Below are 25,734 nucleotides of genomic sequence, written 5' to 3'. Positions count from 1 at the left end.
ACTGTCTCTCTCTCTCTCATTCTCTCACTCTGTCCATCTGTCTGACAGAAGACTATATAACCTGGGAGAATCACAGTCATGTATACTGGCTGTATGTGAATACTCATTTGTCAGCCACTTATTCCATAGTGAAAAGTTGTCAACCACTGTCTGGTCTCTTTCCTCTGCTCCTGAAACTGACAACAAATCAAATAGAGTGAAGTGAAGTGAACCGCCTGTCTGTTTATTATATCTTGTGTGAATGGGTCCACTTTCCTTTGATCAATATTTAAGGAAGGTAAATTTTAATATCGCTAAAGCACGTCATTGTATTGTAGTGTTACCTTGGCATTCTTAACAAGGCTTTAACTGACATAATCATCTTTCATGTTTCGGTTTGTGGCAGATTATGACCTAAGGCTCTTTTAGATGATCTCAGTGGCCTTGTCTTCCTCACTGGAGATATGGTTATGTATGCTCACATGCATACAGAGACAGCTGTCAGAAAATATTCAATCATTCTGAATTGTCTGTATAGTATAGCAGTAAACTTACTCCTCCAACATATGTTAGGACAATGTTAATAATATTTCAGTCATCCTATGCTGTTCTTTTAAAAGTCTGTTATAAACAAGCAAAAAAAGTTGAAAAAAACTTCTAAGTTGACTATTACTTAATATCTCAAATCTCACTATTGCACAATTTCTTGTAAATTTTGACTATATCTTACACAAACGGCTTTATATGTCACAGTGACGTTATATCATAATGTGACATAATTTCTTATTTTAAATTTTATCTCACAATTAAACTGATCCCCTTGCATTATTTGTTCCATATAGAAAATATTTAAAAAGTTTGGTGTCAGTAAGATTTTTCATGCTTACCATGGCTACATTTATTTTATACAGTAAAAACAGTAATATTGTGAAATATGATTCCTACTATTTTCTATTTTAATATATATATTTAAATGTAATTTATTCTTGATTTTTTTTTATTATTATTGAATTTTCAGCAGCCAATCTTTAGTCACGTAAGAAAATCATTCCTTGAGAAATCATTCTAATTTGATTTGTTGCTCAAGAAACATTTCTCGACTAATTTGAAATATATATATATTTTAACTTTATCAATGTCTTAACTGTCACTTTTGATGAATTTAATGAATACTTTTAATTTTAGTAAACAAAAAAATACTGACCCCAACTTTTAAATGGTAGTGTATTAAAATTGAGTAACATTGAGTAATTAAGCCATGTTCAAACAGCAGCAAAATATGTTTGTCAGTTTTGTTTTAGAGTGTTAAATATAGTTACACGCAAAATTATTAACTAGATGGACAATCGCTTCTATAACCAAACTTTTTCCCTTAAATTAATGTCTACCATTAACCTTTATCAATGTGATTGTGTTCCCTATAGACATCATACATGCAGTGATAAATTGCTTGTATTTATGTTTAAGCAAATGTATTGCTTAAACAGGCCTGTATTTACCTTTAACATTTAACAACCTACAGTATGAGATATGGTGGAGTATATACAAATCTAACTCAAGTGTGTGTCTATGTCTTTATTCTGTTTTCCATTGCATTTTCTAACCACCATGAAATTATACAAATGTTTTTCCCTGTTCTCTTGTCTCACATTTGTCTCTGTCTTTCAATTTCATCTCCTTCATATCACCTGGTCAAACTCTCACCTCATCACTTAGACCCTCGAGGAGGTTGGTTCTTTTCACTCTTAACCGCTTCTTGCTGACCTCAATCTGGATCCCTCTTTAATCAGAGACCCTTGTTATCAATCCCACTCCCTCTGCTATGCTGCCCTGCTATATAACCTGTGTTATCAGGCTGAATGTGTTGTGCCAGATGCTTTGCAGGAGCCTGGAATAAAAGGGATAGCAATTAATTGTTAATTTGTCCAAACTAGTTTTAATCTATGTTAAACATCCCCGTTAAATTTGATAAACAATCACCTGTAAATATATTTTTAATAATTTAATTTAATTTATCTTTTTCTGTTAGGTTTGAGTGTCCATTTTATCCCACAATGCATGTATGGTTTGACTCATCATAAAGGCTCCTATAACCAACCTGCTCCCTGTTACCAGAAACATTATAATAGAAATATCATCAGTGTTTATTTTGATAGTTATACACTTCTGTTGTATTACCCACACCGAATTTCCATTCCTTTCCTAATAAATCATCGTCACCATATGTCCATTTCCACAGTTAGTGACAGACTTCCAGGGAAATCAATAAAGTGAATATTTGTATTTCTTAGACATGCTACTGCTACTGTAATTTCTTTGCAACAGCGGACTTGAAGTACTTTAAATTTTACATAGCCTAATTCAAAGAAAAAATGCTCAAGAGTCTATAGTTTTCCCTTTACAATGCAAACATAATGAGGAGAATAACAAGCTTGGTCGCTGTGTCTATCTGAAAATAAAATGAGAGAACGTAGTCGAGAATCCAATTTTAGGAAGACCTGTGCAAAAACCAATTATTGCCTATGCCATTTCTCCACAGACAGACATGAGGCAGCGGGTCATTAACACAAATTGGAAGAGTCTTTTTAATGTGCTGTGGTCTTATATGCCTATTTTGAGAGAATAGGAGAGAAAAGTCTCTCCAGTTTGTGCTGCTTGTAAATAGTTCAGAATTAATACTGTATCTACCACCATCTTTGACTCTCAGCACCACATTATAAAGAGTGAAATGCATTTCTAGTATTTGCATTGATGAAAGAATATCCTTTAAAAATGTTGATGTTTTTCTCATGCTGATCCTCGTGGATTAGTTCCTCGTAAACCAAGAGCCTCATGCATTGGAGTCTGTTTAGGTCAAGACTGGTTTGAATTCCGTTCAGCCCCCACATTGATAGTTCACTTCTCTCCTCCCCATCTCTGCACAGTGTCAGCAGGCTCCTTTTCGTCTCCATGGGAACCTCTTTTAATGTCAGGTTTATCTGCATATCAGAGGCTCACAAAGAGAGGGCCCTGCGAACAATACGTCTCCCACAAGGTCTCAGACAGGTTCCCGAATCCAGGCATGACCGAGCAACAACAGACTAGGGTCTCAGTGCCACCAGGCGATAAACTGACAGAGAAAACTCTACATCCTGCAATGCCTCAGCGAGGATGATTTTATTTTTTTTCTTCAAATCCACAATTCAATAAAGCTCCCCTTTGGCATGAATTTTAATGTCTCACTCTATAAGAAATACCATTACGATGCCTTCTTCACCTTTCCTCTGGCACGTATTGGTTTATCACCCCTTTCTGCACATATGTGTGAGCCATAGTATTGACTTCCTGCCTCCAGTTGTTAAGCTTCAGGCTTTAACAAATGGAAAAAGTGGCAGTCCGGCCTTTGAAGGGAATTTGTTTGACCTGTCAGCTCGACTTCATGTTAGTTTGTTCATGTTAGTGAAATAGTCTTAGTATTTTACACTAGAGATCTAGTAATCACAATAGATTTCCCCGTGTATGGTTTTTGTATTAAAAGTTGACATAAATTTACTACAATATAGCACATGCTAAATCTCACACCACATTTTCTTCTTCATTCCGGTAGTACGACGAGTGCCGCCCCGTTTCTCCATCCCACCCACCAATCACGAGGTTATGCCAGGGGGCAGTGTCAACCTCACCTGTGTGGCAGTAGGTGCCCCCATGCCCTACGTCAAATGGATGGCTGGTGATGTGGAGCTCACCAAGGATGAGGAGATGCCCGTGGGGCGCAATGTCCTGGAGCTCAACAATATCCGTCAGTCGACCAACTACACATGCGTAGCTATCTCATCCCTCGGTATGATTGAGGCAACCGCTCAAGTTTCTGTCAAAGGTAAGATCCTCATATGACCGCTCTCTACACTTGTGAGCTACACAAAAATAGTGATTCTTTTGAAAGAACCTTTGCAGGAATAGCCTAGGTATGCTTCATTTTCCACGTTCTGCTCCTTCTTGCATCAACGGACGCTGCTGATGATGAAAATTATGTCAATTGGACTGTTTGCAAGACAAGGGAAGTGTACTTTCGGCTTTAAAACAAGAATGTATATTAATAACATTAATAAGGTCCATTTTGTAGATTTTCTTAGGTTTAAAGATTCTATAGACACTGTTATTTTAACCAAGACCCTTAATAGGTTGTCAGAGAACTGAAACAGTTATTTTTTATCTGCAACCCCAAGGTTCTGACCAGCTGTTTGGTACGCCTGGCAAATGCACACAAAGAAAAAACATGGACACTTGCTCTCTGTTGACTGAGCTTTAGGGACTTCCCGCGTTTTTACTGTGGGCTCTGAGAAAATGAAAGGCTTTAGATTATTCTGAGCATGTGTTTACCCAGACCAGATGTCTGGAGCTGTATCAGTGTGGCTGGTCCCACCAGACAACGCCGAGCCCTGCCAGACTCCGTTCCTCGTCATCGTGGCTGCCTCTATTGATTGCACTTTGCACTTCACCAATCAATATGGACTTGGAGAATGTCACCGACATTTATCTGGAGTCCAGCCACAAATCTTAAAGACACAATGATGAGGCGGCACGGTCTGCCTTTCTCTGAATCACCAGAATGCAGGCCTTTCTTCTTTCTCTCGCTGTCTTACATTGCATGTCTTTCTCTATTTTAGGAGTGTACCATGTAGGCAGCTTAGCCTACATAAACTGTCATCCATTTAATTTCCTTTCTTATTGTCTACTCCTCAGCTCTCCCAAAGCCTCCTACATCTCTCATTGTGACGGAAACCACAGCTACGAGCGTTACCCTGACATGGGACTCTGGAAACCCTGAACCTGTGTCTTACTACATTATCCAGTACCGGGCCAAGACCTCGGACACCAACTTCCAAGAAGTGGACGGTGTTGCCACCACGCGTTACAGCATTGGTGGTCTCAGCCCTTATTCCGAGTATGAGTTCCGCGTGATGGCAGTCAACAACATCGGCCGTGGGCCACCCAGTGACCCGGTTGAGACGCGAACGGGTGAGCAGGCGCCTTCCTCCCCACCTCTGCACGTCCAGGCACGTATGCTGAGTGCCAGCACCATGTTGGTGCAGTGGGAACCGCCGGAGGAACCTAATGGTCAGATTAGAGGCTATCGAATCTACTACACATCTGACCTGGACGCTCCTCTCAGTGCCTGGCAGAAACACAACACGGACGACAGCCGTCTCACCACAATCTCAAGCCTGACCACCGACATTACCTATAGCCTACGTGTCCTGGGCTTCACATCCGTAGGGGACGGGCCCCCATCTGATGTGTTGCAGGTCAAGACACAGCAAGGAGGTGAATTTTTGGGGATAGTGAATCAGTATTTATACACAGGGCTGGGTAAAAATCAATCATAATGTCATGAACTCCATGATTCATGAACTCCATGAAATGACTCCCATTCTGATTCATGAACAACACATGACTCCGATTCATGAACTCCATGAAATGACTCTCATGAACCAGTTATTTTCAGTTAATAAAAACATACATTATGACAGGTATAGACCAATTCACAAACAAATGACTCTCACGAACCGGTTCTTTTTAATGAATCCAATCATACAGAACCAGTGTAGTCTGGTTCATGAACAAATTACTAATTTGAACCATGTGATTTTAATGGATAATGCAAAAAGACTCCGTTACCATTTGAATCTGTCTAAGGAATTCTTCTCTGATAAACTTACTGAGTCCTTCAGAGTGGTTGCTGAATCAGCATCAATTTATCATTACTTTTGGTTATGGAATATGTTGATATATTACATAATGGATGGATTGGGCCCTGTTTTTAATATTTTCATTATATATCGAACTTGAAGGTTCTTTGTTTAATTTACAAAAATAGCTAAGCTTTTCTTTAACATGCAAAGTTGTCATTGTAACTTGAATGCACCCAAATGAATCAGAATCAAAACAAAATCATAATTTAATTAAATTAAATTGGAGTCTAATTGAATCAGGAAATGTTTAACAATACCCAGCCCTACTTTGCATGTTTTATTTCATGTCAGTACTTTAAAAATACTTGTGCATCTGTTGTCGCTATAATGTCTGTGTCTGTTTGATTTCAAGTTCCTGCTCAGCCATCCAGCTTTGAGGCTGAGGCGGAGCTGGATACGCGGATCCAGTTAACTTGGCTGTGGCCGGTCCAGGACCCCATTATTAAATATGAGCTGCTATATTGGGAGGATGACTCGGATAACAAGGTATCATGTCAGTGCTTGTCCATTCCCGATTCATTCAGAATTACAAGCAGACCTGATATTGGTAGTCTACAGCTGTTGCTGTGGGCCAAGGATACTAATGAAAGATAGCCAAAATTGACATTTCGCAAAATGACTGCAAGCAAAAGTCTGCAGTCAGTAGATAGAATTAGATTGTCCTTTTGGCTTCAAAAACAGAATGTACCTTTCAATGCTCAGTGCTTGACAGTGTTTCTAGCTGATGCCAGAATGGACCGTTTGGATCTGTTTTCTTGATGTCGGTTCATCAACATTGAGATCAGATGTCTTATGAACTCTTATCATGATAGCCATCAGTGTGTTTCCTGAAAGGAGAAAGTGAAAGTCCAGAAAGTGTGTTTCCATGTTTTTAGTGAACAACTTCTTTGTCCCCCATAATCTTAAAATGTTTAATAAACAATGAGAAAAAAATATATATGTAGATTTATTAATTTAGCTGATACTTACAAATGAGGATAAAATATGTGCCTACAATATTAGCTTTTATGCTAAAAACACAAACAACATTGACAACTATATGTCCTCTGTCAGTTTCCATTTTTTTGTTGAACAATGTAAATTCACACTTTATGAAAACAGACCGAAATGAAAACCTTTATTCACTCAAAATCTCTCTCTTCCTGTGATTGAATCTGATACACACACAACACTTCAGTGGGAGTGCTTATCACCATACAAGGAGAAGAGGACAGAGTTATTATCATTAGTGCGGTAGACTGAATGTTTGAAAGTGAATTGGATTTGATGACTAAGTCTTCCACACCCACCTCACAATATATCCCACAGCCCCAGAACTAATGTGTTAGTCACAATGAAACAGAAGTAGCGAAAGATCTTTCATATTATGACGTACATATTAGTGAAACAGATTATTGAAAGGGAAGAAAACTTTGTTCCTATTCATCGTTTGTTGATTGGAAATGCTATAGGTTACTTTTTTTTTCTTCATTTGAACAATAAAGAACATTTTTGGCTGAAACCGTAGTCATTGGTGCCGTCACTTTAAGAGTCGAAAAAAGACATATACAGACAAAACAAAATAAATATCCGTGGCTCCTGGTGATACATTGAGGTTTTACGAAGCGAAACAATCGATCTGTGTGAGAAACTGAATGTTATTTTTTAGATTATTACCTGCAATCCACATCCTTGGCAAACTTACTTGTACTTATTCTGGTTACTGCAATCTACTGTATGTAAAAAGACTAAGATTACATTCACTTGCGTGATCTCAATCAGGAAGATTGACATTTCACTGATTCTCAATGCTTGAGCTCCCACCCATACGTCATAATGTGACAGGAAGCTCGCGCTTCAGACTGTCGTGAACGCGCACAGGACCGCTTGCCACAGGCAATAATGTTGTAAATAATGTTCAGTTTCTTGCACAAACCGATCTGTTTTTGGTGAACCATCCCTTTAAGAGGACTAAAAGATTGGAGAAGATTGGAACATGTTAGAGTTATACTTGAATTAAAAATTACAAGGTAAAAAAATTATAATAATAACATGCATGGATGAATTGTTCGCAGTAAAGTGCATTTAGAAAACAGAAAACTTTTATTCCAACTTTAAAATAAACCTGTGGAGTGTGGATAGGACACATAGATTGAAAGTGTTTTTGATGTTTCCTCTTCAGATCCACGTCACCTTCGATCCTGCCGGCTCATACGCTGTTGAAGGTCTGAAGCCAGATACTGTGTATAAATTTTCCCTGGCAGCCCGCTCTGAAATGGGGCTTGGGGTTTTCACTCAGCCCATCGAAGCCAAGACCGCCCAGTCCAGTGAGTACCCTATTTTTACTGTCTTTATCACATCAACTAGCCTAAACATGTCCCTATGGGCAATCCAGAGGTCCTCTTTTCCCCTTCTTTCTCAAGCCTTTGTCTACAGTCTCCACAATTAATTTTCTTACACCTGTAAGCCAGGGAATACCTTTATTCATTGGCAAGGGCGAAAGGTACGTTTGGTGTCTGCTTGTGCCTTTGTCATCATTATTTTGGCTTATAGGCTATTAATGTGATTTGTTATTGCTGCAATGTTAAAAGCCAGAGCAGTGAAGCCTGCTTGAGAAAAGGAGATGGAACACTGCATTTGTGCTAAATTTAACGCTGGTTATAACTCTGCTCGTGTATAACCCAACCTTTCTCACTTGCATCCACATATCAAAAGACAATTTTCAGAGAGTATATACTACAAGATTTACAGCCATATCAGAGTACTCTTTTTTTTTCCCCTTGAGTCCCTTACAGCCTCGTGTTCTTCTCGAGACCTGTCTATCACCTCCTCCAGGACTTAAAAGTCCGTTTGATCTCTTGAATTTTTCTTTTTCTTCAGGACCCCCGAAAAAAAAAGAATAAAAAAATTTACAATCTGTCAACGTGTTCAGGTACGGCTGCAGTATTTTTGTCACCTTCTGCAGCATCAGGCGTTTGTAGTGGCTCTCCCACTGTTGTCAGATTAAGGACCGCCTGATGCGAGATGCCTCACGCTCAATCCCACCGTGGGCGCCAAGAACGGTGTGACATCACCAAACTTCCTCTCCTGTTCTCTGCTCTGGTTGTTAATAAAGGAATGCAAGCATGTTAAAGTATCCCTGCGTTCTTCCTCTCAGCCATCTCTCATTTCTTCCTTAATTACTTATTGTTTTGTTTTTTATCATGCAGTTATGTTTATCTGATGCTGTAGAGATGCATGAACGGATGCCCTTTAGCTTTTTTTTTGATCATTGTAAATTGTTGTTGTGCTGTTGTAGTGGTTTTTTTTTTGCCTCTGGACTCTGTTGTGTTGAACAAGAACATTTAATTTGGTAGCTCACCTGATCTCTGTTCGTCATAGACTTAATTAAATATGCCGTGCTGGTGCTGCGCTTATCTCAGACACTCAGAAGTGGCACAGAGCCTGCCAAAAGATGCTAACAGCATGCTTTAGCGAAGGCAAGATGGTCGAGTACGCTCTCGGACACGTCAGCTGCCACACTCACTGACACTTGGATCTCTGACAAACGGGGAGCTGTTGTCTACCAGCCAATAGGCTGACTGAGAATGTGTGAATGCCTGTTAAAACACAAACCGATGGCCTTTCCCCTGTCTGTCAACACCCAAACAAAGTAGTAGTAAACGGCTGTGACTTACTGATCACTTAGACCAGAGTGAGAAATGAACACGCCACCAGCCAAATTAGTGTATTTTTCCCAATTTCAGGTCAGTTTTGGATTGTATTCTAACAACAGCACACTCTTGCTGGTAAGGCGCATTTGATTGGCTGTTATACACACTACCATTCAAAAGTTTGGGGTCTGTATGATTTTTTAAATGTTAAAAAGTTTTAAAGTATCTTATGTTTATAAAATTATTTGATCAATAATACAGCAATAAGAGTAATATTTTGAAATTAGTACTATTTAAAATAACTGTTTTCTATGCATCCTTGCTGAATAAAAGTATTAATTTCTTTAAAATCTTACTGACCCCAAACTTTAAATGGTATGCGTGTATATACTATACATGTTGTTAAAATGTCATTTCATATTATGTTCACATTTTCCTATTAATTTTAATTTATAGTTTAATGTAATTGTTTGTAATAAATTTTTCTATAATATATTTTTTTCTATAAAATAAAATTGTGAGTGGCAAGTAACATTTGGCATTTACCAGCCACCGGCCAGTCGGTGATGGGCAAAAATAGTCAATATCCCACTGCTTTGATGTAGCATAATTTGCAGATTTTCCCTCATGAAATCAAAGCAAAGTGGGAAAAAAAAGAATACATGAATTTAATTGAACCAAGCTTGACCTCAATTTTAAAACCAAAATGGTTTTGAAAACACAACTTCAGTGTATAGTTCTAATTTGATATTAGACAAAAATATGAAACAAAGACATTCCCAATTCTTGTCCCAACCTCTCAGTCCAGAAGCGAGCTTGTTTTGAGTTGTTTAATTTTTGCTTGATGCCCTCCCCGTTGCCTTGCCCCCTCCCACAGCCCCCTCTGCCCCTCCTCAAGACGTGCACCTGTTCAGCCTGAGCTCCACCAGCATCAAGGTGAGTTGGGTGGCGCCGCCAGCCGCTAGTCGCCACGGCGCTATCGTGCGCTACACAGTCAGCTACCAGGCCGTGAATAATGAAGACTCGGAGCGCCACGAGGTGAAGGACATCGGAGCAGATGATTCCAGCTATGTGCTGGATGGGCTGGAGAAGTGGACGGAGTATCAGGTGTGGGTGAGAGCGCACACCGATGTGGGCCCCGGCCCAGAGAGCACAGCTGTGCGTATGCGTACCAATGAGGACGGTAGGTCTGAAGTCTCCTATGTGGACAACTAATGCTGGGCTACTGCTGGCTGCTATCTTTGTGATCTCTTTTTGTCTGACGAATTACTTCTTTTAAGTACGGCTATTCCTATTCAGGGTTATGAACAATATAATGTGACATTTGCTTTAGATTTCACAGTATGCTTGTGACTTTCTTGTTTGTCAAACTTTTCTAATTAAATGTTATGATATGGACAAAGTCTAGATTCTCTAAATAGTGCCTAACCTTGAACAAACCTGGACCTGAAAGCTTGGTCTTCTCCCAAAAAATAGGGAACTGAGCATTTTGTTTTAATTATAATTAGAAGAACTTAATAAGTGAGGAGGGAGCAATATCACACAGACATCCTCTTAAAGCACCATAAAATCAGTGAACCACTACCCATAGCTCAGAGTCATCTTATCATTGAAGCATGGTGTAATTGTCCTATACTTTAATCAAACAACTGAAACAGCTTTCCTGGAAGTCCAGCTGTTAGCTAACCAGGTTGCCTAGACCAGGGGTATTCAAACTGGGTTTCAGGGACCCCAGGTCCACTGCAAGGGAGTCCGAGGAAAATTTGAGAGGAAAAATAATTACAAAATGCTAAAAGTGGATATAGTTTTGTTCAGAAATATGTATAATACTGAATTAAACACAACTATACATGCCGTACAACAGTTTGAGGCCAGTAAGTTTTTATTTAATACTTTTATTCAGCAAGGAAGCATTTAATTGATAAAAGTAACCGTAGAGACATTTATAATTTCACAAAGGATTTCTATTCTAAATAAATGCTGTTCTTTTGAACTTTGTTCATCAAAGAACCCTGAAAAAATCACGGTCACGGTTTTCACAAAAATATTAAGCAGCACAACTATTTTCAACTTTGATAATAATAACAATAATAATAATAATAAATGTTTCTTGAGCAGCAAATCACCATATTAGACTGATTTATGACGGATCATGTGACACTGAAGACTTGAGTAATGATGCTGAAAATTCAGCTTTGCCATTATAGCAGTAAATTTCATTTTTAAAAGTATTAAAGTAAAACAAATGTTTTTAATTTTAATAATATTTCACGATATAATTGTTTTTACTGTTTCTGATCTAATAAATGCATCATTGTTGAGCATAAGAGACTCAACAAAACCTTTTTTTTAATCTTACCGACCACAAACTGTTGAACGGTAGTATATAAGTATATATATATATATATATATATATATATATATATATATATATATATATAGTAACATAACAAATATTATTTCAATAATTTTTTTTGTCTTAATACAATTATAAAATGAAAGTAATTTAAACAACATGTTGTACTGTATAGGCTATCATATCGTGCTTATTATTTTTCTCACCAAGTATAAAGATCTCCATGGGTCTGCATGAAGATGTTTTAGAAAGGGCTCCTTTCCAAGGGAATCATTGTATTTTGGGGTCCTTGGCCTCAAAAAGTAAAAAAAACAAAAAAACAACCCTGTCCTAGACATGGCATGCCGTCACAAACATCAGCCTTCAAAGCAGTTACTCACTCTTACTCACTGTCTGTCCTTCATCTGTTGTGCTACAGCAAGTTGTAAATGTACTTTATGATTGCACAAGTTACAGGCTATTACACGTGTGACTTCAGGCAATCCCTGAGTGCTTTTGATAAGGTTTTTAGAAGTGTAGGTTAAAGAGAAAAGTTTATTAAACATAGGAGAGCAGTATAAGACCGAATGTGCTTACTGCATGGTCCTTTACAAAACAACATGTATTTTGTCTCTAAAGTTGTGTTTACACTGGTACAAAAAAGCCAGATTTTTTACTCACATCTGATATGTTGCACATGTGTAAACACAAGATACAAATATTTTTCATATCCGTTCAGAGCCACTTCTAAATGTGGTTTTAAATCAGATGTATATCTGGACATCTGACCTATGTCTAAACGCTTATATCCGATTCCTGATATCCGATTGAATGTTAACAAGCAGGACAAAAAACAGATATGGCCAAAAGATCAGATCTGTGCATTAAGACTTGCAGTGTAAACGTAGCCTAAATAACAGGATTTAAAACAGGTTTTAAAATTAAAAATCATAATTATTCCAAACTTGATCAACAGTATATCTTTGTCCACTAGCTTCTTCATCAATATCTCTTGTTATCATTTTCCCTTTTTCCTCTTTCTCACTTATTCTCATTCTTCATTCCTCTCATTCTCCTCCCCTCCTGTCTTAGACCACCTTCTCCCCTATAGTCACATCTTTATATATTGGTCCTGGGATCACATCTACACCCTTAGAAATGATGTCATGAGTTTCCCTAATCTGGTCGTCATGAATAAATTCATGTCAAGCATATCAACTGAGCAGCATTTCAGTACATCCTCATCAGATAATTAATTGTCCTTAGTCAACTCCTGCTAATCTTTTAGCAGTTCTTATTTTTATCCGTTTTTTTACACTTTCTTCTGGATCCTTGAATTGTTGAGAATAATCTTCTCACTGAAGCCACATTAGCTTTTCTACCGATATGCTAAATGTTCCTTGACTGACAAATATTTCAATACCTCTCCTTACCCAAACCACAACTCATTAGCACTTATTAGAGTGTTTCAGCTCCAACGCAATCCTAAAAGTTTAAATGTAACTGTCCCCCTTTAGTGCCAGGTGCCCCACCTCGGAAAGTCGAAGTGGAGGCTGTGAACTCCACAGCTATTCGTGTGACATGGAAGCCACCACTCTCTGGGAAGCAGCACGGCCAGATCCGGGGATACCAGGTCATATACTCCCACCTGGAGAACGGGGAGCCACGCGGACAGCCTAATATAATGGACGTCGCTCTGCCAGAAGCACAGGTACTACCTGCTAATTCCTTATTGTCATACTTCATTGTTTGTACTCTGAGCTGGATGCCATTGTTAGGGCTCAGTTGGGCTCTGCTCCAAACCTTAGTGATCCTAACTGAAATCGGAACTCTTAAGTGACTTATTTGAAGAGCTTTACTTGGAGACTCAACTGAACCTCACAATTGATTAGAATTGAGTTTGGTGTTAGCATGCTCCTAAGCTATTGATCCTACACAGTAAGCATGTACAATTTTTTTTTTTAAATTAAAATAATGTTTATTATGACCTTTCTTTCAGTTAATATCTATCATTTGTAAAAGATATATACATATATGAAATGATTTATTAAAATAAAATAAAACCGCAATGTTATTTTTAGTTCTTTAGTTTAGTACTAAGTTTTTCCTTTTTAGTACTACATTTTTTATATTTCATTTTATTTCAGTTACCGAAAAAATTTTTTAGTAGTTTTTGTTGTTTTTTTGGCTACATAATTGTCTTGTTTTGAACAGCATCTGGGTTGGTTAGTGTGTCTTAAATGCCTAAAAATGCTGTCTAGGTAGGCAACTCAGTAGGGTTTGGAACAGAATCTTTGTCTTCAGTGTTTTCAGGATACATGTCTACACATCTAATTCCACATGAAATCTTTTTTTAAGCCTTGAGTGTTATGTAAATTTTTGTTAAATATTTCACAGATGCACACTATTGGTGGCCTTTCAATAATTCAGCCCTTTGTATATGCTAGCATTAATACATATGCACTGCCTTGTTACTCTGTATTTTATTTTATTTTTTTTTCACTCATGGTGCATTAATATAAGGGGATTTAAAAACTGCCTGAAGAAATGTGGGTGTGCTGAGATGGAAGAAAGATAGTAATCCTTAGGAGGGATTTAGATATCCATGAATATCTTTAAGTAGACACTTTTTCGAGGATATAGAGATTCAGACTTGGGGCATTTAAATGCTTCTGCTCTTGAATTGTTAGCTGAGAATTAACTTGCATAGTCGTGTGTTTTTCTGCACTTTCCCTGCCCCCAAACAAGAGATTATCATTTACCTGTGTAAGCATTCCCCCTTACCGAGCTAGTGGGATAAAGACTGTAACAAAAGATGTCTATGGACCACTGTGGGCTTTAATGGTTTTTAGTAAATGGGCAGGTGACAGGGGTTTTCTGCTGAATTCAGAGGATTATTTCTCATTTGCATAAGTACTTACCCATGTGAAGAAGTGCATGAGAAATGCCTATGCATCACCTCGCACATTAGCGCTCAATCCAAGTTTTCTGTGCTGCCGTTAATTAATTCCAGCCTATATTATTAGGGATGCACAATATATCGGTACTATATTGGTTATTGCCTAATATTGTTATATTATTTTATGTTATTTATATTATTAATTGTGCATGCTAATTTCTGCTATATTTTTTATTTAAAAAAATTATCATAATTTTATTTTCATTATTTATAATTATCTTTGTCATCTAACACTTGAAAATCTTTAAAAACACTAATGGTAATTTATTTGAGAAATGTTATATGCATTTTATATTTTACACTAATTAAATTGAAAAACAATTTAATCATTAAAATTGAATAACACTTCAGCAAACCTCACAATGATTATTCATTTTCACATTATGTTTGTACATTGTAATATTGTCGTGCCTAAATTCACTTTTCAGTATTTAAAACTGATTAGGTTTAGTTACTTTTTTATGCATTTAGACAAAGTAGTAGGCTATAGAATTTTAATATCATTTTTCAGTTATAGACCATAATATCCTAATATCCCAGAATTGTAATATCAGTGCATTTTTAAATGATATATTTTATAAAATCCCTCGCTCAGAGATTGTAGTTGTCTTTGTGACCTTCGCCTCTCTGGTTTGTGGTGCTGTTGTTGTTTTGTCTGTTTGGAGTCTCTAGTCCATAACACCTCAACAAGTCATAACTTATAAACTTGTTTAATGTCATAAGGTCAGCTGTTCTAAATATTTTTGACAGCTTACAAGACACATCTCTTGTGAATTTTTTCTATTTTTGTAAAATCTAGTTTTTATCAGTGACAAAAAAACAACAGACAGGTTTTGTTTACAGTATCTGTCAGATGAACTGCTGTTGACCTCGTTGCTCTCACAACACAAGTACACCTGTGCTTGTCTCTCCCTCTTTGGCAAACAATCCACCATAACATCTGAAGCATTGAGTCATTTACTGCGAACTGTGATGGTTTGTCCCAGGACATGACTCATTCGCCTTAATTTTTACCGAAAGAAAAAAAACACTAAAACATTTGCAAGACTTGCTGAGATGAATTTGTAAATATCAGATTTCTCAGACACAAAGATCCATACAAGTCTGTTTACTTTAACCTTGTGTTTCTTTTTTCTCTCAGACATTGAAGATGTATCATAAGACTCCGGTTACGTTTATGTCTACATCTTTCTTCATTCTTTGACTCTTACTCAGAAAAAAAAATAGAATGTGTTGTTGCTTTGCTCTCTGGGATGTAACTGGCCAAGGAGAGCGAGTGAAGAAGGGAGAAAACTTGTCGGCGAAGTGATGAAAATCCATTGTGTATTGTGTAACACTAATGGTGTGGCAGGGTGGTTGCCGAGTTGCTTTGATAAATGGCTTGTAGTGCGTTTTTGTCTTGACAAAAATACCCGGATTTCTCAAGACATCCATTTTTGTTCTTCTGGGGGTTGCCAATTTTTTATATATGCTGTTTCTCTACCACCTTCAGAGACTCTCTGACTCTAAGAGCATGGGCTTCTGCATGGATGGGCTCCTAAAACATCTCAGAGGAGAGCAAGAGCATGTGTAATGTTTTTCATTTGCTCTTAGTGTGCATTACTGAATCAATCTAAACCATAATGGCCAAGCCACCAATTAACAATAACACTTGTGAGTTACAAAATGACTAGCTACCTACACAACACCCACTTTCATTTGGTATGTCATAACATTGTAGTTGCAGATTTTTTTATTAAATGATTTTATCTAACACATCAATATGAAACGAAATATACATTTTTTACTTTATAATGTGTTATATTTTTGGAACTGGACTGAAGCATTACTTTTTGAGGAGACTTTTTGATAGTCAAGTTCATGCTTAAAGGTGCAGTGTGTGATTTTTAGCGGCATCTAGTGGTGATGTTACGAATTTGCAACCAACAAAAGTTACGGTGGCCGACAGGAAAATATGTCATTGTCTGAGACAGCAGAGAGTAGCCAGTTCAGCAATGAGGTTTCTTTACAAGGATAAATTAAGAAATTATGTTTACTTAATTATTCCGTAAAACTATTTGTAATTGCGAATATTATTGTTACTTGTTCATCATTGTGTCAGTGTTTTATTCGCTGAACTAAGCTTGCTTCCTTGCACGAAGAGCAACATAGTAACGTTTAGGGCTACTGTAGAAACATGTTGCCGCATTTCAATGTAAGGTGACCCGCGGTGTATGTAGATAGAAACTACTCATTCTAAGGTAATACAAATATAACGGTTCATTAACTAATGTCTTTATACACCACTAAAAACTTCTTTTTCAAGGTAGTGAGGAAACGCGCTCTGTAACGCTGTGTGTTCGCTGTCGGCTACGGTAGAAACATGACGACACAATATGTTGACCTCTATAGAAGGGATGCCCGCGGTTATGGAGATTTAAATGTCACATTCTAAGGTAATAAAAACATAACGGTTCATTATGCTTTATACACAACTGAAAACATAGTTATGGATCTTATATTGCATTTCTGTCAATAGATCCTCGGAAATATTACACAATGCACCTTTAAGCATCTCCAGTATCCCAACTGTTAATTTTTTCATTTTTTTAAATTATCCTTATTTTAAATTTTTGTCATTATTTATAATGCATAAATTATAGCCATTAACTATAACTTATAAAGTCATACTGAAACGGAAGTTCTTTCAATATTACAGCCGAGTAAAAAGGTTTATCGAAAAGAAAAAGGATCTGAATGTGAGCTTCCAGTCAAGAAACGGGCAGGGTTTTGAGCCAACTAAATGATTGGAGAAGTCTGCCATACGTCACCAGAGAGTCTTGTTTCATAAAGATCCAGTTGTGAATTTTTTATTAAAAATTACAATGTCGAAAAAAGAAATGTATACTTGGATGAAATGTTTACAGTAGGATGCATTTAGAAGACCTATTGGTAAGGTGTTATAAAGGCTGTATTACCTACAAAAGTAGCCTTAAAATGCTTTAGTAGCCTTTGGGCTGTTGGTTAGCATTTACTAATACCTCACCTAAGTTATTACATTTAAATAAAAGGTTATGCTCTGATGTACTATGCACAATTAAATGTGGAACGTAAATTGAAAACTTGAAAGGACTTTAAGAAATTGCAATTTTTGATTTCACATTGATTTCAAGTTTATATCAAGACACTGTCACAATCTGATCCCAATATTTGTCTCACTCAGAGCAACTTGAGAAGCCTCTCTCTCTCCCCGGCCTCAGCTGAAACGCCGGGAAACCAGCGAGTACTTGTTTGTCCGTGGGTGGGTTAAATGCATTTTCTTTTCAAAGAAGGCCAGACTGGGAACCCACACACTACCCTCAGTCTAAATTTAACTGAGAGATTGAGTTAATTGATCCATTCCAGTGTGCCACGAGAGCCAAGCAAGTGGCCATTAGAGAGGCCTGTCAACCTTTCCATGAAGAATCTCCGACAAATCTGCACGAGAGTCCCTTACAATTACAGCTGTCACTCTTCTGCGCTGTATGGTTAGGATCCTGTTGCATCAGTTGTGGATGTTAGATAGAAGAGGGAATTAGGAAATGACAGATGTAGTGAGAGATCAGAGCTGTGGGTGGTGCAGCTTTTAGAGAACAAGGACCTGAGCTGGTAGCCAAAACATAGAGGGTTTGGGCCCAATAAAGTGGGATTTATAAACTACCAGCATCTTGTCATTGGGTCTTGGGGGCCAACATCCTGCAGAGTTTTACTCCAACTTGCCCGGAAGTTTCTAGTATGCCTGAAGACCTTGATTATTTGGATGCGATATTTTTAATTGGGATTGTGGGTTGGTAGTTGGTGGTCCAATTGTCATGTGAGTTTCACTGTCTATGTTCCCATTGGTTTTTGCCACATCCCATCACTGCACATTTGCATAAAGTACATTTGCATAAACCACTGTGTTGCCAACGGTTGTCGCTTATATCATCTCAAATCAACTCGCTTTGAATTGAAATGACTTCCGATCACTTTGTCGCTGCAAATTGCTGTCACGTGAAAGACTCTATAAGACTCTGCGAGCATCTGCTTTACGGGTAAAGTGAATGTTAGATTCATAAAGCCCCAATTCTGAAAAAAATCACTCTGGCCTTAGTGGCCTGATAAAGAGAGAGAGGAGAGCCCTTTATTTCCCATGATTAATATCAGCACCATCTTCGCCTTTCATCTCTTGTTCTCCAACAGGCTCTATCTGACAAATGCAGACTTCCATTACTATTTTAATATCTTGTCTGAAAATTGCCATATTTGGCTCCAGCTGAAGATTCCTATAAGTTCTGACCTGTTTTTTCTGCTCTCTGAAGCATTTTAATAAACTAGGCTAATTTATTCATCTAGCATTCAAAGAGAATGATTCAGAGGAGATAATTTTGGTAAAGCAAAGGTCTGTACACTTAACAGAGGCTATAGTGCCACGTGGAAAACAACAATCCATTAAGAAAGCAGATAAGCAGAAAAAATGTCTCATTAACTTGAGCTTTAAAGAGGTTGTTTGTGTTTATTTGAGCGTATGTTTCTTGTGTTGGTGCTGAGGTGGGATGTTGTTTGAATGTAGAGCAGACCGAAGGAACTGTGGTGGCTTTTCCATCCCCTTTTAGATGCCGTTATGTATGTGCTAAGTGCACGTTGGTACTGTATCTACGCTGCAGTACTATGCACGATTAATAGGACAGTTTAAATCAGCGGTTTAGAAGGAGTCCATTGAGGCGGAAGTGAATGCAGTGAAACGTCGATGACTAAATGATTGAAGTACAACTCCTAAGTGCAGACCTGAAGGGTTAGAAGCACTCTCCGGCCCATTATATCTGATCAATGTTTCAGCCTCCACACTTTCTACTCAACTTATCAGCATGACTTCAGCTCCTCGCCAAGAAAGCTAATGACGGGCGGTCAGGTCATTGTTACTGGACTTTTAGGAAGGCATGCCTTGGGCAAAGCCGGTGGATTCTCGTGTGCTGTCAGGTGCTTTTAAAATCGTCCATGAGACTCCCACCTCTGAGCAGCAGGCGGGCTGACAAGACGCCACATATGCCAGACGCTATCCTATAGGATCGGCTGTGTGTGGGAAGCGGTGTGTTAGGGAAACAGACTGAAATATTGGCCTCCATCTAATCTGCTAATGGTACTGTTATGCAATATATACACAGATCTAGATCAGCTCCATCATGAGAAGCAATTGTACGATATGGATGAATGTTTGCAGACTGATCTAATGTAGAAAATTACAGTGTGGGGGTCTGCACACTGATACTGTGACGTGCTTCACTGCACTTTGCAGATTCTCGGCTAGAAAGGAGCAATTTATTTTTTCTTCTCGAAGAGGAATATCAACTCCGGTTGAGTTGGCTCCATGCTGGCTTCTCGGTCCAGGGAAGATTTGATGCATGTGTGTGCACCTTTTGTTGAGGGTTCAGTAAGAGAAAGCAACGGTTGTGGGTGCTCACTGTCAGTAAAGTTTGATGTCACCTAGCTCAGCTGGCAGTGTAATGGAGGCAATGGGATTTAATGCTGAACACCACCAGGAGACTCGCACTAAGAAATAGGCTTTTAATGTGTATGGGATTCACTTACAGTCAAAGAAAAAAAAAGTTCTTTAAATTAAAAACTTTTTAGAAATGTTAATTTTCTTGTCTATCTTGAGGAAAATGTGAGGAATTTTCTCTAATCAATATTCGTCCGAATACATCAATGCTCTGGTACCGGTATCTGCCAGCAGGGGCCAAAATGTGTGTAAATGTAAAATGTGGCTTTTTTGTGCAACACAAATGTGTCGGTCAGATAAAATTAGTGATGTACAACATTCAAATTTTGTCAGGAACTGATAAGATTCCATGATTCCGATAACTGGCAGATTTTAAAATTGTATTATTTTTTCCAAATAAAATAAAAAACATAAAACATTTACATCATTCACTTTAAATGCTTTAAGTAAAAATAGAGGATTTCAGCTACACAATTAAATATATTATATCAACTGATACTGATAAATTAAATCATCTGATCCGATAACAAATATGGTACCAATATTTTGTGCATCTTTAGATAAAATTAACACAATTGCTTAAATTATATGTTACATGTAACAAGGCAGTGTATGTGTGATAAATGTTTTGGATTGCACAATATTTCTGTATGTCATTTGGAGGTCAGTTTTCAGGTTTAGAATGAATGTAGCACAGGTAAGTGTCTCTGAATTGCAATATTTGCAACCATGCTGAGACTAAAACGCTCTTGCACCAGGTGTAAGTGGTGCAATAGTTGTCATTTCTTTCTCCCACAGAGCGACGGAAATGAAGCACCTTGCCTTTGTTAGCAGTATACCACTGCTCCTCTTACCTGACATTATGCAGCACTGTGTCGAATGTGAAATATTGTCACCTCTCCTCCTCCACCCTTCTCCTCTGTCTCTGTAGCATGTCACTGTTAACGCTATGTGTTCATCTGTAGATGATAGAAAAAAAAGGTAGCGATGCTTTTTTTTCTCCCCAGTAGTGCCATCTCTGATTCATTTTTCCCCTCTCATCTGTCCTGTGTTTTCCATCAGTGGAAAATTGAAGAGTCCACGGAATATGTGAGTAACTCAAGTGTGAGCGGGTGGTTTGTGGCATTGGGCCTGCGTGGATGTTCTGCTTTTCTGTGTTCATCTTTCGCTTTTTCCTCTATCGCTTGGCTTTTCTTCATTTAAAACTAACGTTTCTCCTCGTAAGGAGGGATTAACAGTTTGATTGAACTCCTTCTGTGTGCTTGATGTGAATTTGGACCAAGCAGCTTGTAGAAAAGGGGGGAAATTGGGGAATATACACCATTTAGCATCTTTTGAGCAATGCTGCAAACATATTTCTAACTCTACTTATTCACTCGCGAACACACACACACACACACACACACACACACACACACACACACACACACACACACACACACACACACACACACAGAGAGAGAAAAGACCAGAATAAATTGCAGCATTTTCAGCATTACTGCAGGTCTCCACTAATGCACTGTATTTACTAATGGTAATGATGCCGCATGCTCTAAAGCTCTGGCCCCTGAGAGCACATCTCACTGACAGTGTAATGACTGTGCTAATGACTTCTAGCATAGCAAGTAAACGTTATTCACTCACACGCACACACACAATCACACGCGTGCAAATATGGAAGGGACCATCACTATTAGAGCACTAGTTTAACATTTCCTGAATAATAAACACTCACTCGTACTGCGATGACAAATACTGTGCGTGTGCAGACAAAGACACTTGACTAGAGAGATAGAAGAGACAGTTTATGGAAACTGAGACATACTGATTTAAGTAGTTGTATGAATGAAAATGTATGAATGAATCTGCTGTTCTTGACTTGTGGTTATTATAATCAAAAGAGAATGTTTCTGGCAAAAAAACAAAAAACATCTAACTTTAGTCATTTGTCTAAATGTCGGCTGTTTATGGTTCCCAAACTGACTTTTTATGGTGACCTTGGTTCATTGAATGATATTTTGGAGATGTTTTATCAGTTATAAGTTTGGTGTGAGTGAGAGTATTATTTATTTTTATTTATTTTTTAATCATTTGAAAATTCAGCTTTGCCATCACAGGAATGAATTACATTTTACAAAACATTCACATTGAAAACGGTTATTTTAAATTGTAATAATATTTCACTGTATTACTGTTTGTACTGAATTATTGATCAAATAAATGGAGCCTTGGTGAACAAAGAGTCTTATGTTCACCAAGGCTGCATTTATTTGATCAATAATCTTTCAAAAATCTTTCAATGACATTTAAAAAAATCTTCCCTATTCCAAACTTTTGAACGGTACTGTATATTGCCAAAAATGCGTTTTCTAAGGGCTTAAAATTATCTGATAATTATTGCAAAATAAACCCAGGCTGAGTTTATTTTATTCAGGCGCGGCGCTGAATGATGTTACCTGCTTTCAGCAGAGGGACTGGTTCAGGGTTATGTCTGCTGTGAGTGTTGAAAACCAGTGAAGCCTGGCTGGAGAGGGAAAGCTGTAGATAACAGTCAGCTTTCAACACTAAAGCTCTTTGTGAATGTAGGTGTGTGTTGTCCATGAACACGCCTTTGTGTGTGTTTCGTTGTTCCAGAGTTTCCTCAAAAGATTCTTATATTTGCGTGACAGCCCACTACAATTCAGAGCCTGGCTTGCGTTATGCTGGTAAATCCTCTTACTGCCTAGATTTGGAGCATTAAAAAAGAGCCGAAGAATTGGGCGCACTTCAGTTACCAGTGTCGTTTTCCTCCCAGTGAAGCCTGACCCCGTTTCTCAGCCTGCCCATCTCTGTGCCAGCAGACTGGCTGCTGTCTCTCCGGTGCCCTGCTGTTAGCGACCGCACCTGCTCCGCTGCCACTGCGTGCTGCCACCTGCCTGGAAAACATTCAGGAGGAGCCAATCTCTTGCTCCCGCCAAATTGCTTTCCTTTCCCTCTCCCATGATTCAGGGCTGTCTGGCAGCCTGTCAGCGAACTGGATTTCTGGAATCTGGGATTCATGCGTTAATACAAGGATTCACGCTTGACCTGGTGACCTCGAGCAGTCACAGTTAGGTGTGTGTTTGTATTTGTGTCAAGGTTAGCCACCAAATTTTTTGTATCTCCAATGTTGGTTGTGGTTATGCGCTAACATGTCCTTGAAAAATTGACCATGGTAAAAAAGAATATGTTTTAAAGTTGTTTTTTTATAAATTAATCATTTATTCTTAATAACAACATGTGAGATCAAGTAAACGCCATGAATCAATCGTCACACATAGATTTTGTTCTGCTTTTAAACACCATTCACAAACTTGAGACTTAGCCCTCTATCATACACCCGACGCAATGCAGCGGCAGGTGTGACGCGAGTGTTTTATGGTAGTTTCAGCCTGACGCAGATATCATTTTCACATCCTGGACCACGTTATTTTAATTGCTAATGCATTGTGTGTTCAGGCACATTGTTGGCACGTTGCTATTTTGAGGCAACTGAAATAGACTGCGCCATTGACCAACTGAAACCTGGTCTAAAGTCAATGGCGCAGTATTTACTTATTTTAGTTAAAGAGCGCGTTAGTAATGTGCGCCTATCGGCAGGTCCACAACGTGCGTACTATCTGCTAAACACATAGGGATGCGCAGCAGCACATAAACATTCCAAATATTAAAAATAAAAGGATTACAATGTAAAAGATCATTTTAGACCCGTAGATGGTCTGCTCGCGCGGTTTAACCTCGTGCACGAGAAGATCCGTTCTTCTCTCTGCGTTCGGTCTTTCCACTCTCAAATTCCGTCATGTAAATAGCTAATCCGCCATGGCCCAAGCGTAACTAGCATTTAAAGGGAATGGGAGATGAGACTCTGATTGGTTTATTGCACATAAATACCAAAACACACCCATTACTCAATTTTTTTTACCGTCGTTAAGCTAGCAAAAGTAGATTCGGACACACCCTAACTGCACTTGCTTCCTGCGCTTTAGACTATGAGCTTAGATAGTTAAAATAGGGCCCTTAGTGCCACACCCATATCTAAAAAAATAAATAAATAAAAAACACCAAACATCTGTATTAAGAAACCACTCTTAAATCTTCATTTAAGCCATTTTTAGATCCTCTCTTTTCATCGAAGGTGAGAAACTCTATTAATTTCTTTCACATCAGGCTCTATTCAGAGGTACCAACAACACATAATGGAACTGTGCTACTCTTCTCACAGATGACATTGATTATCGCTTGACAACACAGAGACTCGCTGGTGTCAGCGAGTGACATCTGTGCACCTCTGTGTTATTTATTCTAGGAATCAGCCATTTTGAAGGTTGGCGTCAGCTGCTAGCTCACTAATGTAGTGTGACTGTGTGCTCAATGTATAGAGAAGAAACACACGTATTAAGATGGCTTTCCATTAATCTCACCTTGTTCCATTAAGAGAACCTCAAGAGAATCAAGTTTAAGTTATTAAATATTGTTTGTATGACGAAAACCTTTGGCTGATGCCTATAATTATTTTTGTATTTATATTTAAAACAGACTAAATTTAATTGAAATTAAATAGAAACAAAATTTGAAATATATTTTAAATAGATATCAGAGTTGTTATATATTAGAAAAACTATATAAACTGTATTATAAATCATATAAATAACAACTATAATATAAAATTTGGGATCTGTAAGATTTTATGTTTTTAACAAATTTCATGTTCACTTAGGCTGCATTTATTTGATCAAAAATGCACAGTAATATTGTGAAATATTATTACAATTTAAAAAAAACTGTTTTCTCTGTCAAAAGCCATTACTCCAGTCTTCAGGTTCACATGATCCTTAAGAAAACATATATATAGAGAGAAATCTATATATTTTTCTACACTGTAAAAAAAGTTGCTGCCTTAATTTTAAGTATAATCAACTCGAATGTTTAAGTCATTTAAACTTAAATTACATTAAACTGACAATTGTTTCAGCCCCCGCCTAGTTTTTTCTAAAGTAACTTTGGACTTTGCCTCCTCCTTTCAGAACACCGCTGCATGCCAATGTTTCCTACTTTGTTAAACTTCTTTTCTCTGTGAGTGCGAGCTGTTCCCTTTGCTCGAAAAATTGATTAAAGAGCACTATTTATGATGGAGAAAATGAGAGACGAAAATGCAATTGCTTCGCCTATAAAAAGTCATTTTGTGTGATTAAAGTAATGAATAAACGCTCAAACTTAAAAAGGTCATTCAAATTTATCCAATCATTTACATTTTATCCCGTGTTCCCCTTCTTTAGGGCTTCTGTGGGAGAGGAAACCAAACCAATCCTCCATTTAAAAAAAGAAAATTGTGAAAGAGTGGGCACTTTTTGGTATAAGTATTAATATAATTAAAATCTTAATTAAAGAAGAAACTCAGTGAAGTCTTGCTAAAAATGCTAATGAGAAGCTTTTAAACGCCGTTTGTAATATAGGAGTCTTGTATTTGTGTGTGTGTGTGTGTGTGTGTGTGTGTGTGTGTGTGTGTGTGTGTGTGTGTGTGTGTGTGTGTGGCGGGTGAACATTTGCTGTGTTCTGACCTTGGTTTATTTCCATGTGTGTAT

At 37.9% G+C, this 25,734-nt stretch overlaps 1 protein-coding gene across 5 annotated transcripts in view; it reads left to right on the top strand.

Moving 5' to 3' along the window:
- Window positions 1-25,734, top strand: part of ptprfb (protein tyrosine phosphatase receptor type Fb) — a 225,132-nt gene that overhangs the window by 141,906 nt on the left and 57,492 nt on the right. For 3 of the 5 annotated variants that reach the window (XM_077221240.1, XM_077221241.1, XM_077221166.1), the window contains exons 7-13: window positions 3,566-3,835; window positions 4,702-5,283; window positions 6,064-6,197; window positions 7,873-8,017; window positions 10,221-10,526; window positions 13,196-13,389; window positions 21,197-21,223. In XM_077221240.1, coding sequence (XP_077077355.1) covers window positions 3,566-3,835; window positions 4,702-5,283; window positions 6,064-6,197; window positions 7,873-8,017; window positions 10,221-10,526; window positions 13,196-13,389; window positions 21,197-21,223 — 1,658 coding nt within the window. The remainder of the gene's footprint in view (window positions 1-3,565; window positions 3,836-4,701; window positions 5,284-6,063; window positions 6,198-7,872; window positions 8,018-10,220; window positions 10,527-13,195; window positions 13,390-21,196; window positions 21,224-25,734) is intronic. The other 2 variants (XM_077221244.1, XM_077221242.1) reach the window with 1 other exon arrangement.

The sequence above is a fragment of the Siphateles boraxobius genome, unplaced genomic scaffold (genome assembly GCF_051911475.1).
Source record: "Siphateles boraxobius isolate OS27281-9 unplaced genomic scaffold, OSU_SipBor_1 1, whole genome shotgun sequence".
In the NCBI taxonomy this organism is placed as follows: Eukaryota; Metazoa; Chordata; class Actinopteri; order Cypriniformes; family Leuciscidae; genus Siphateles; species Siphateles boraxobius.
This window is presented reverse-complemented; position numbering and strand designations above follow the sequence as displayed.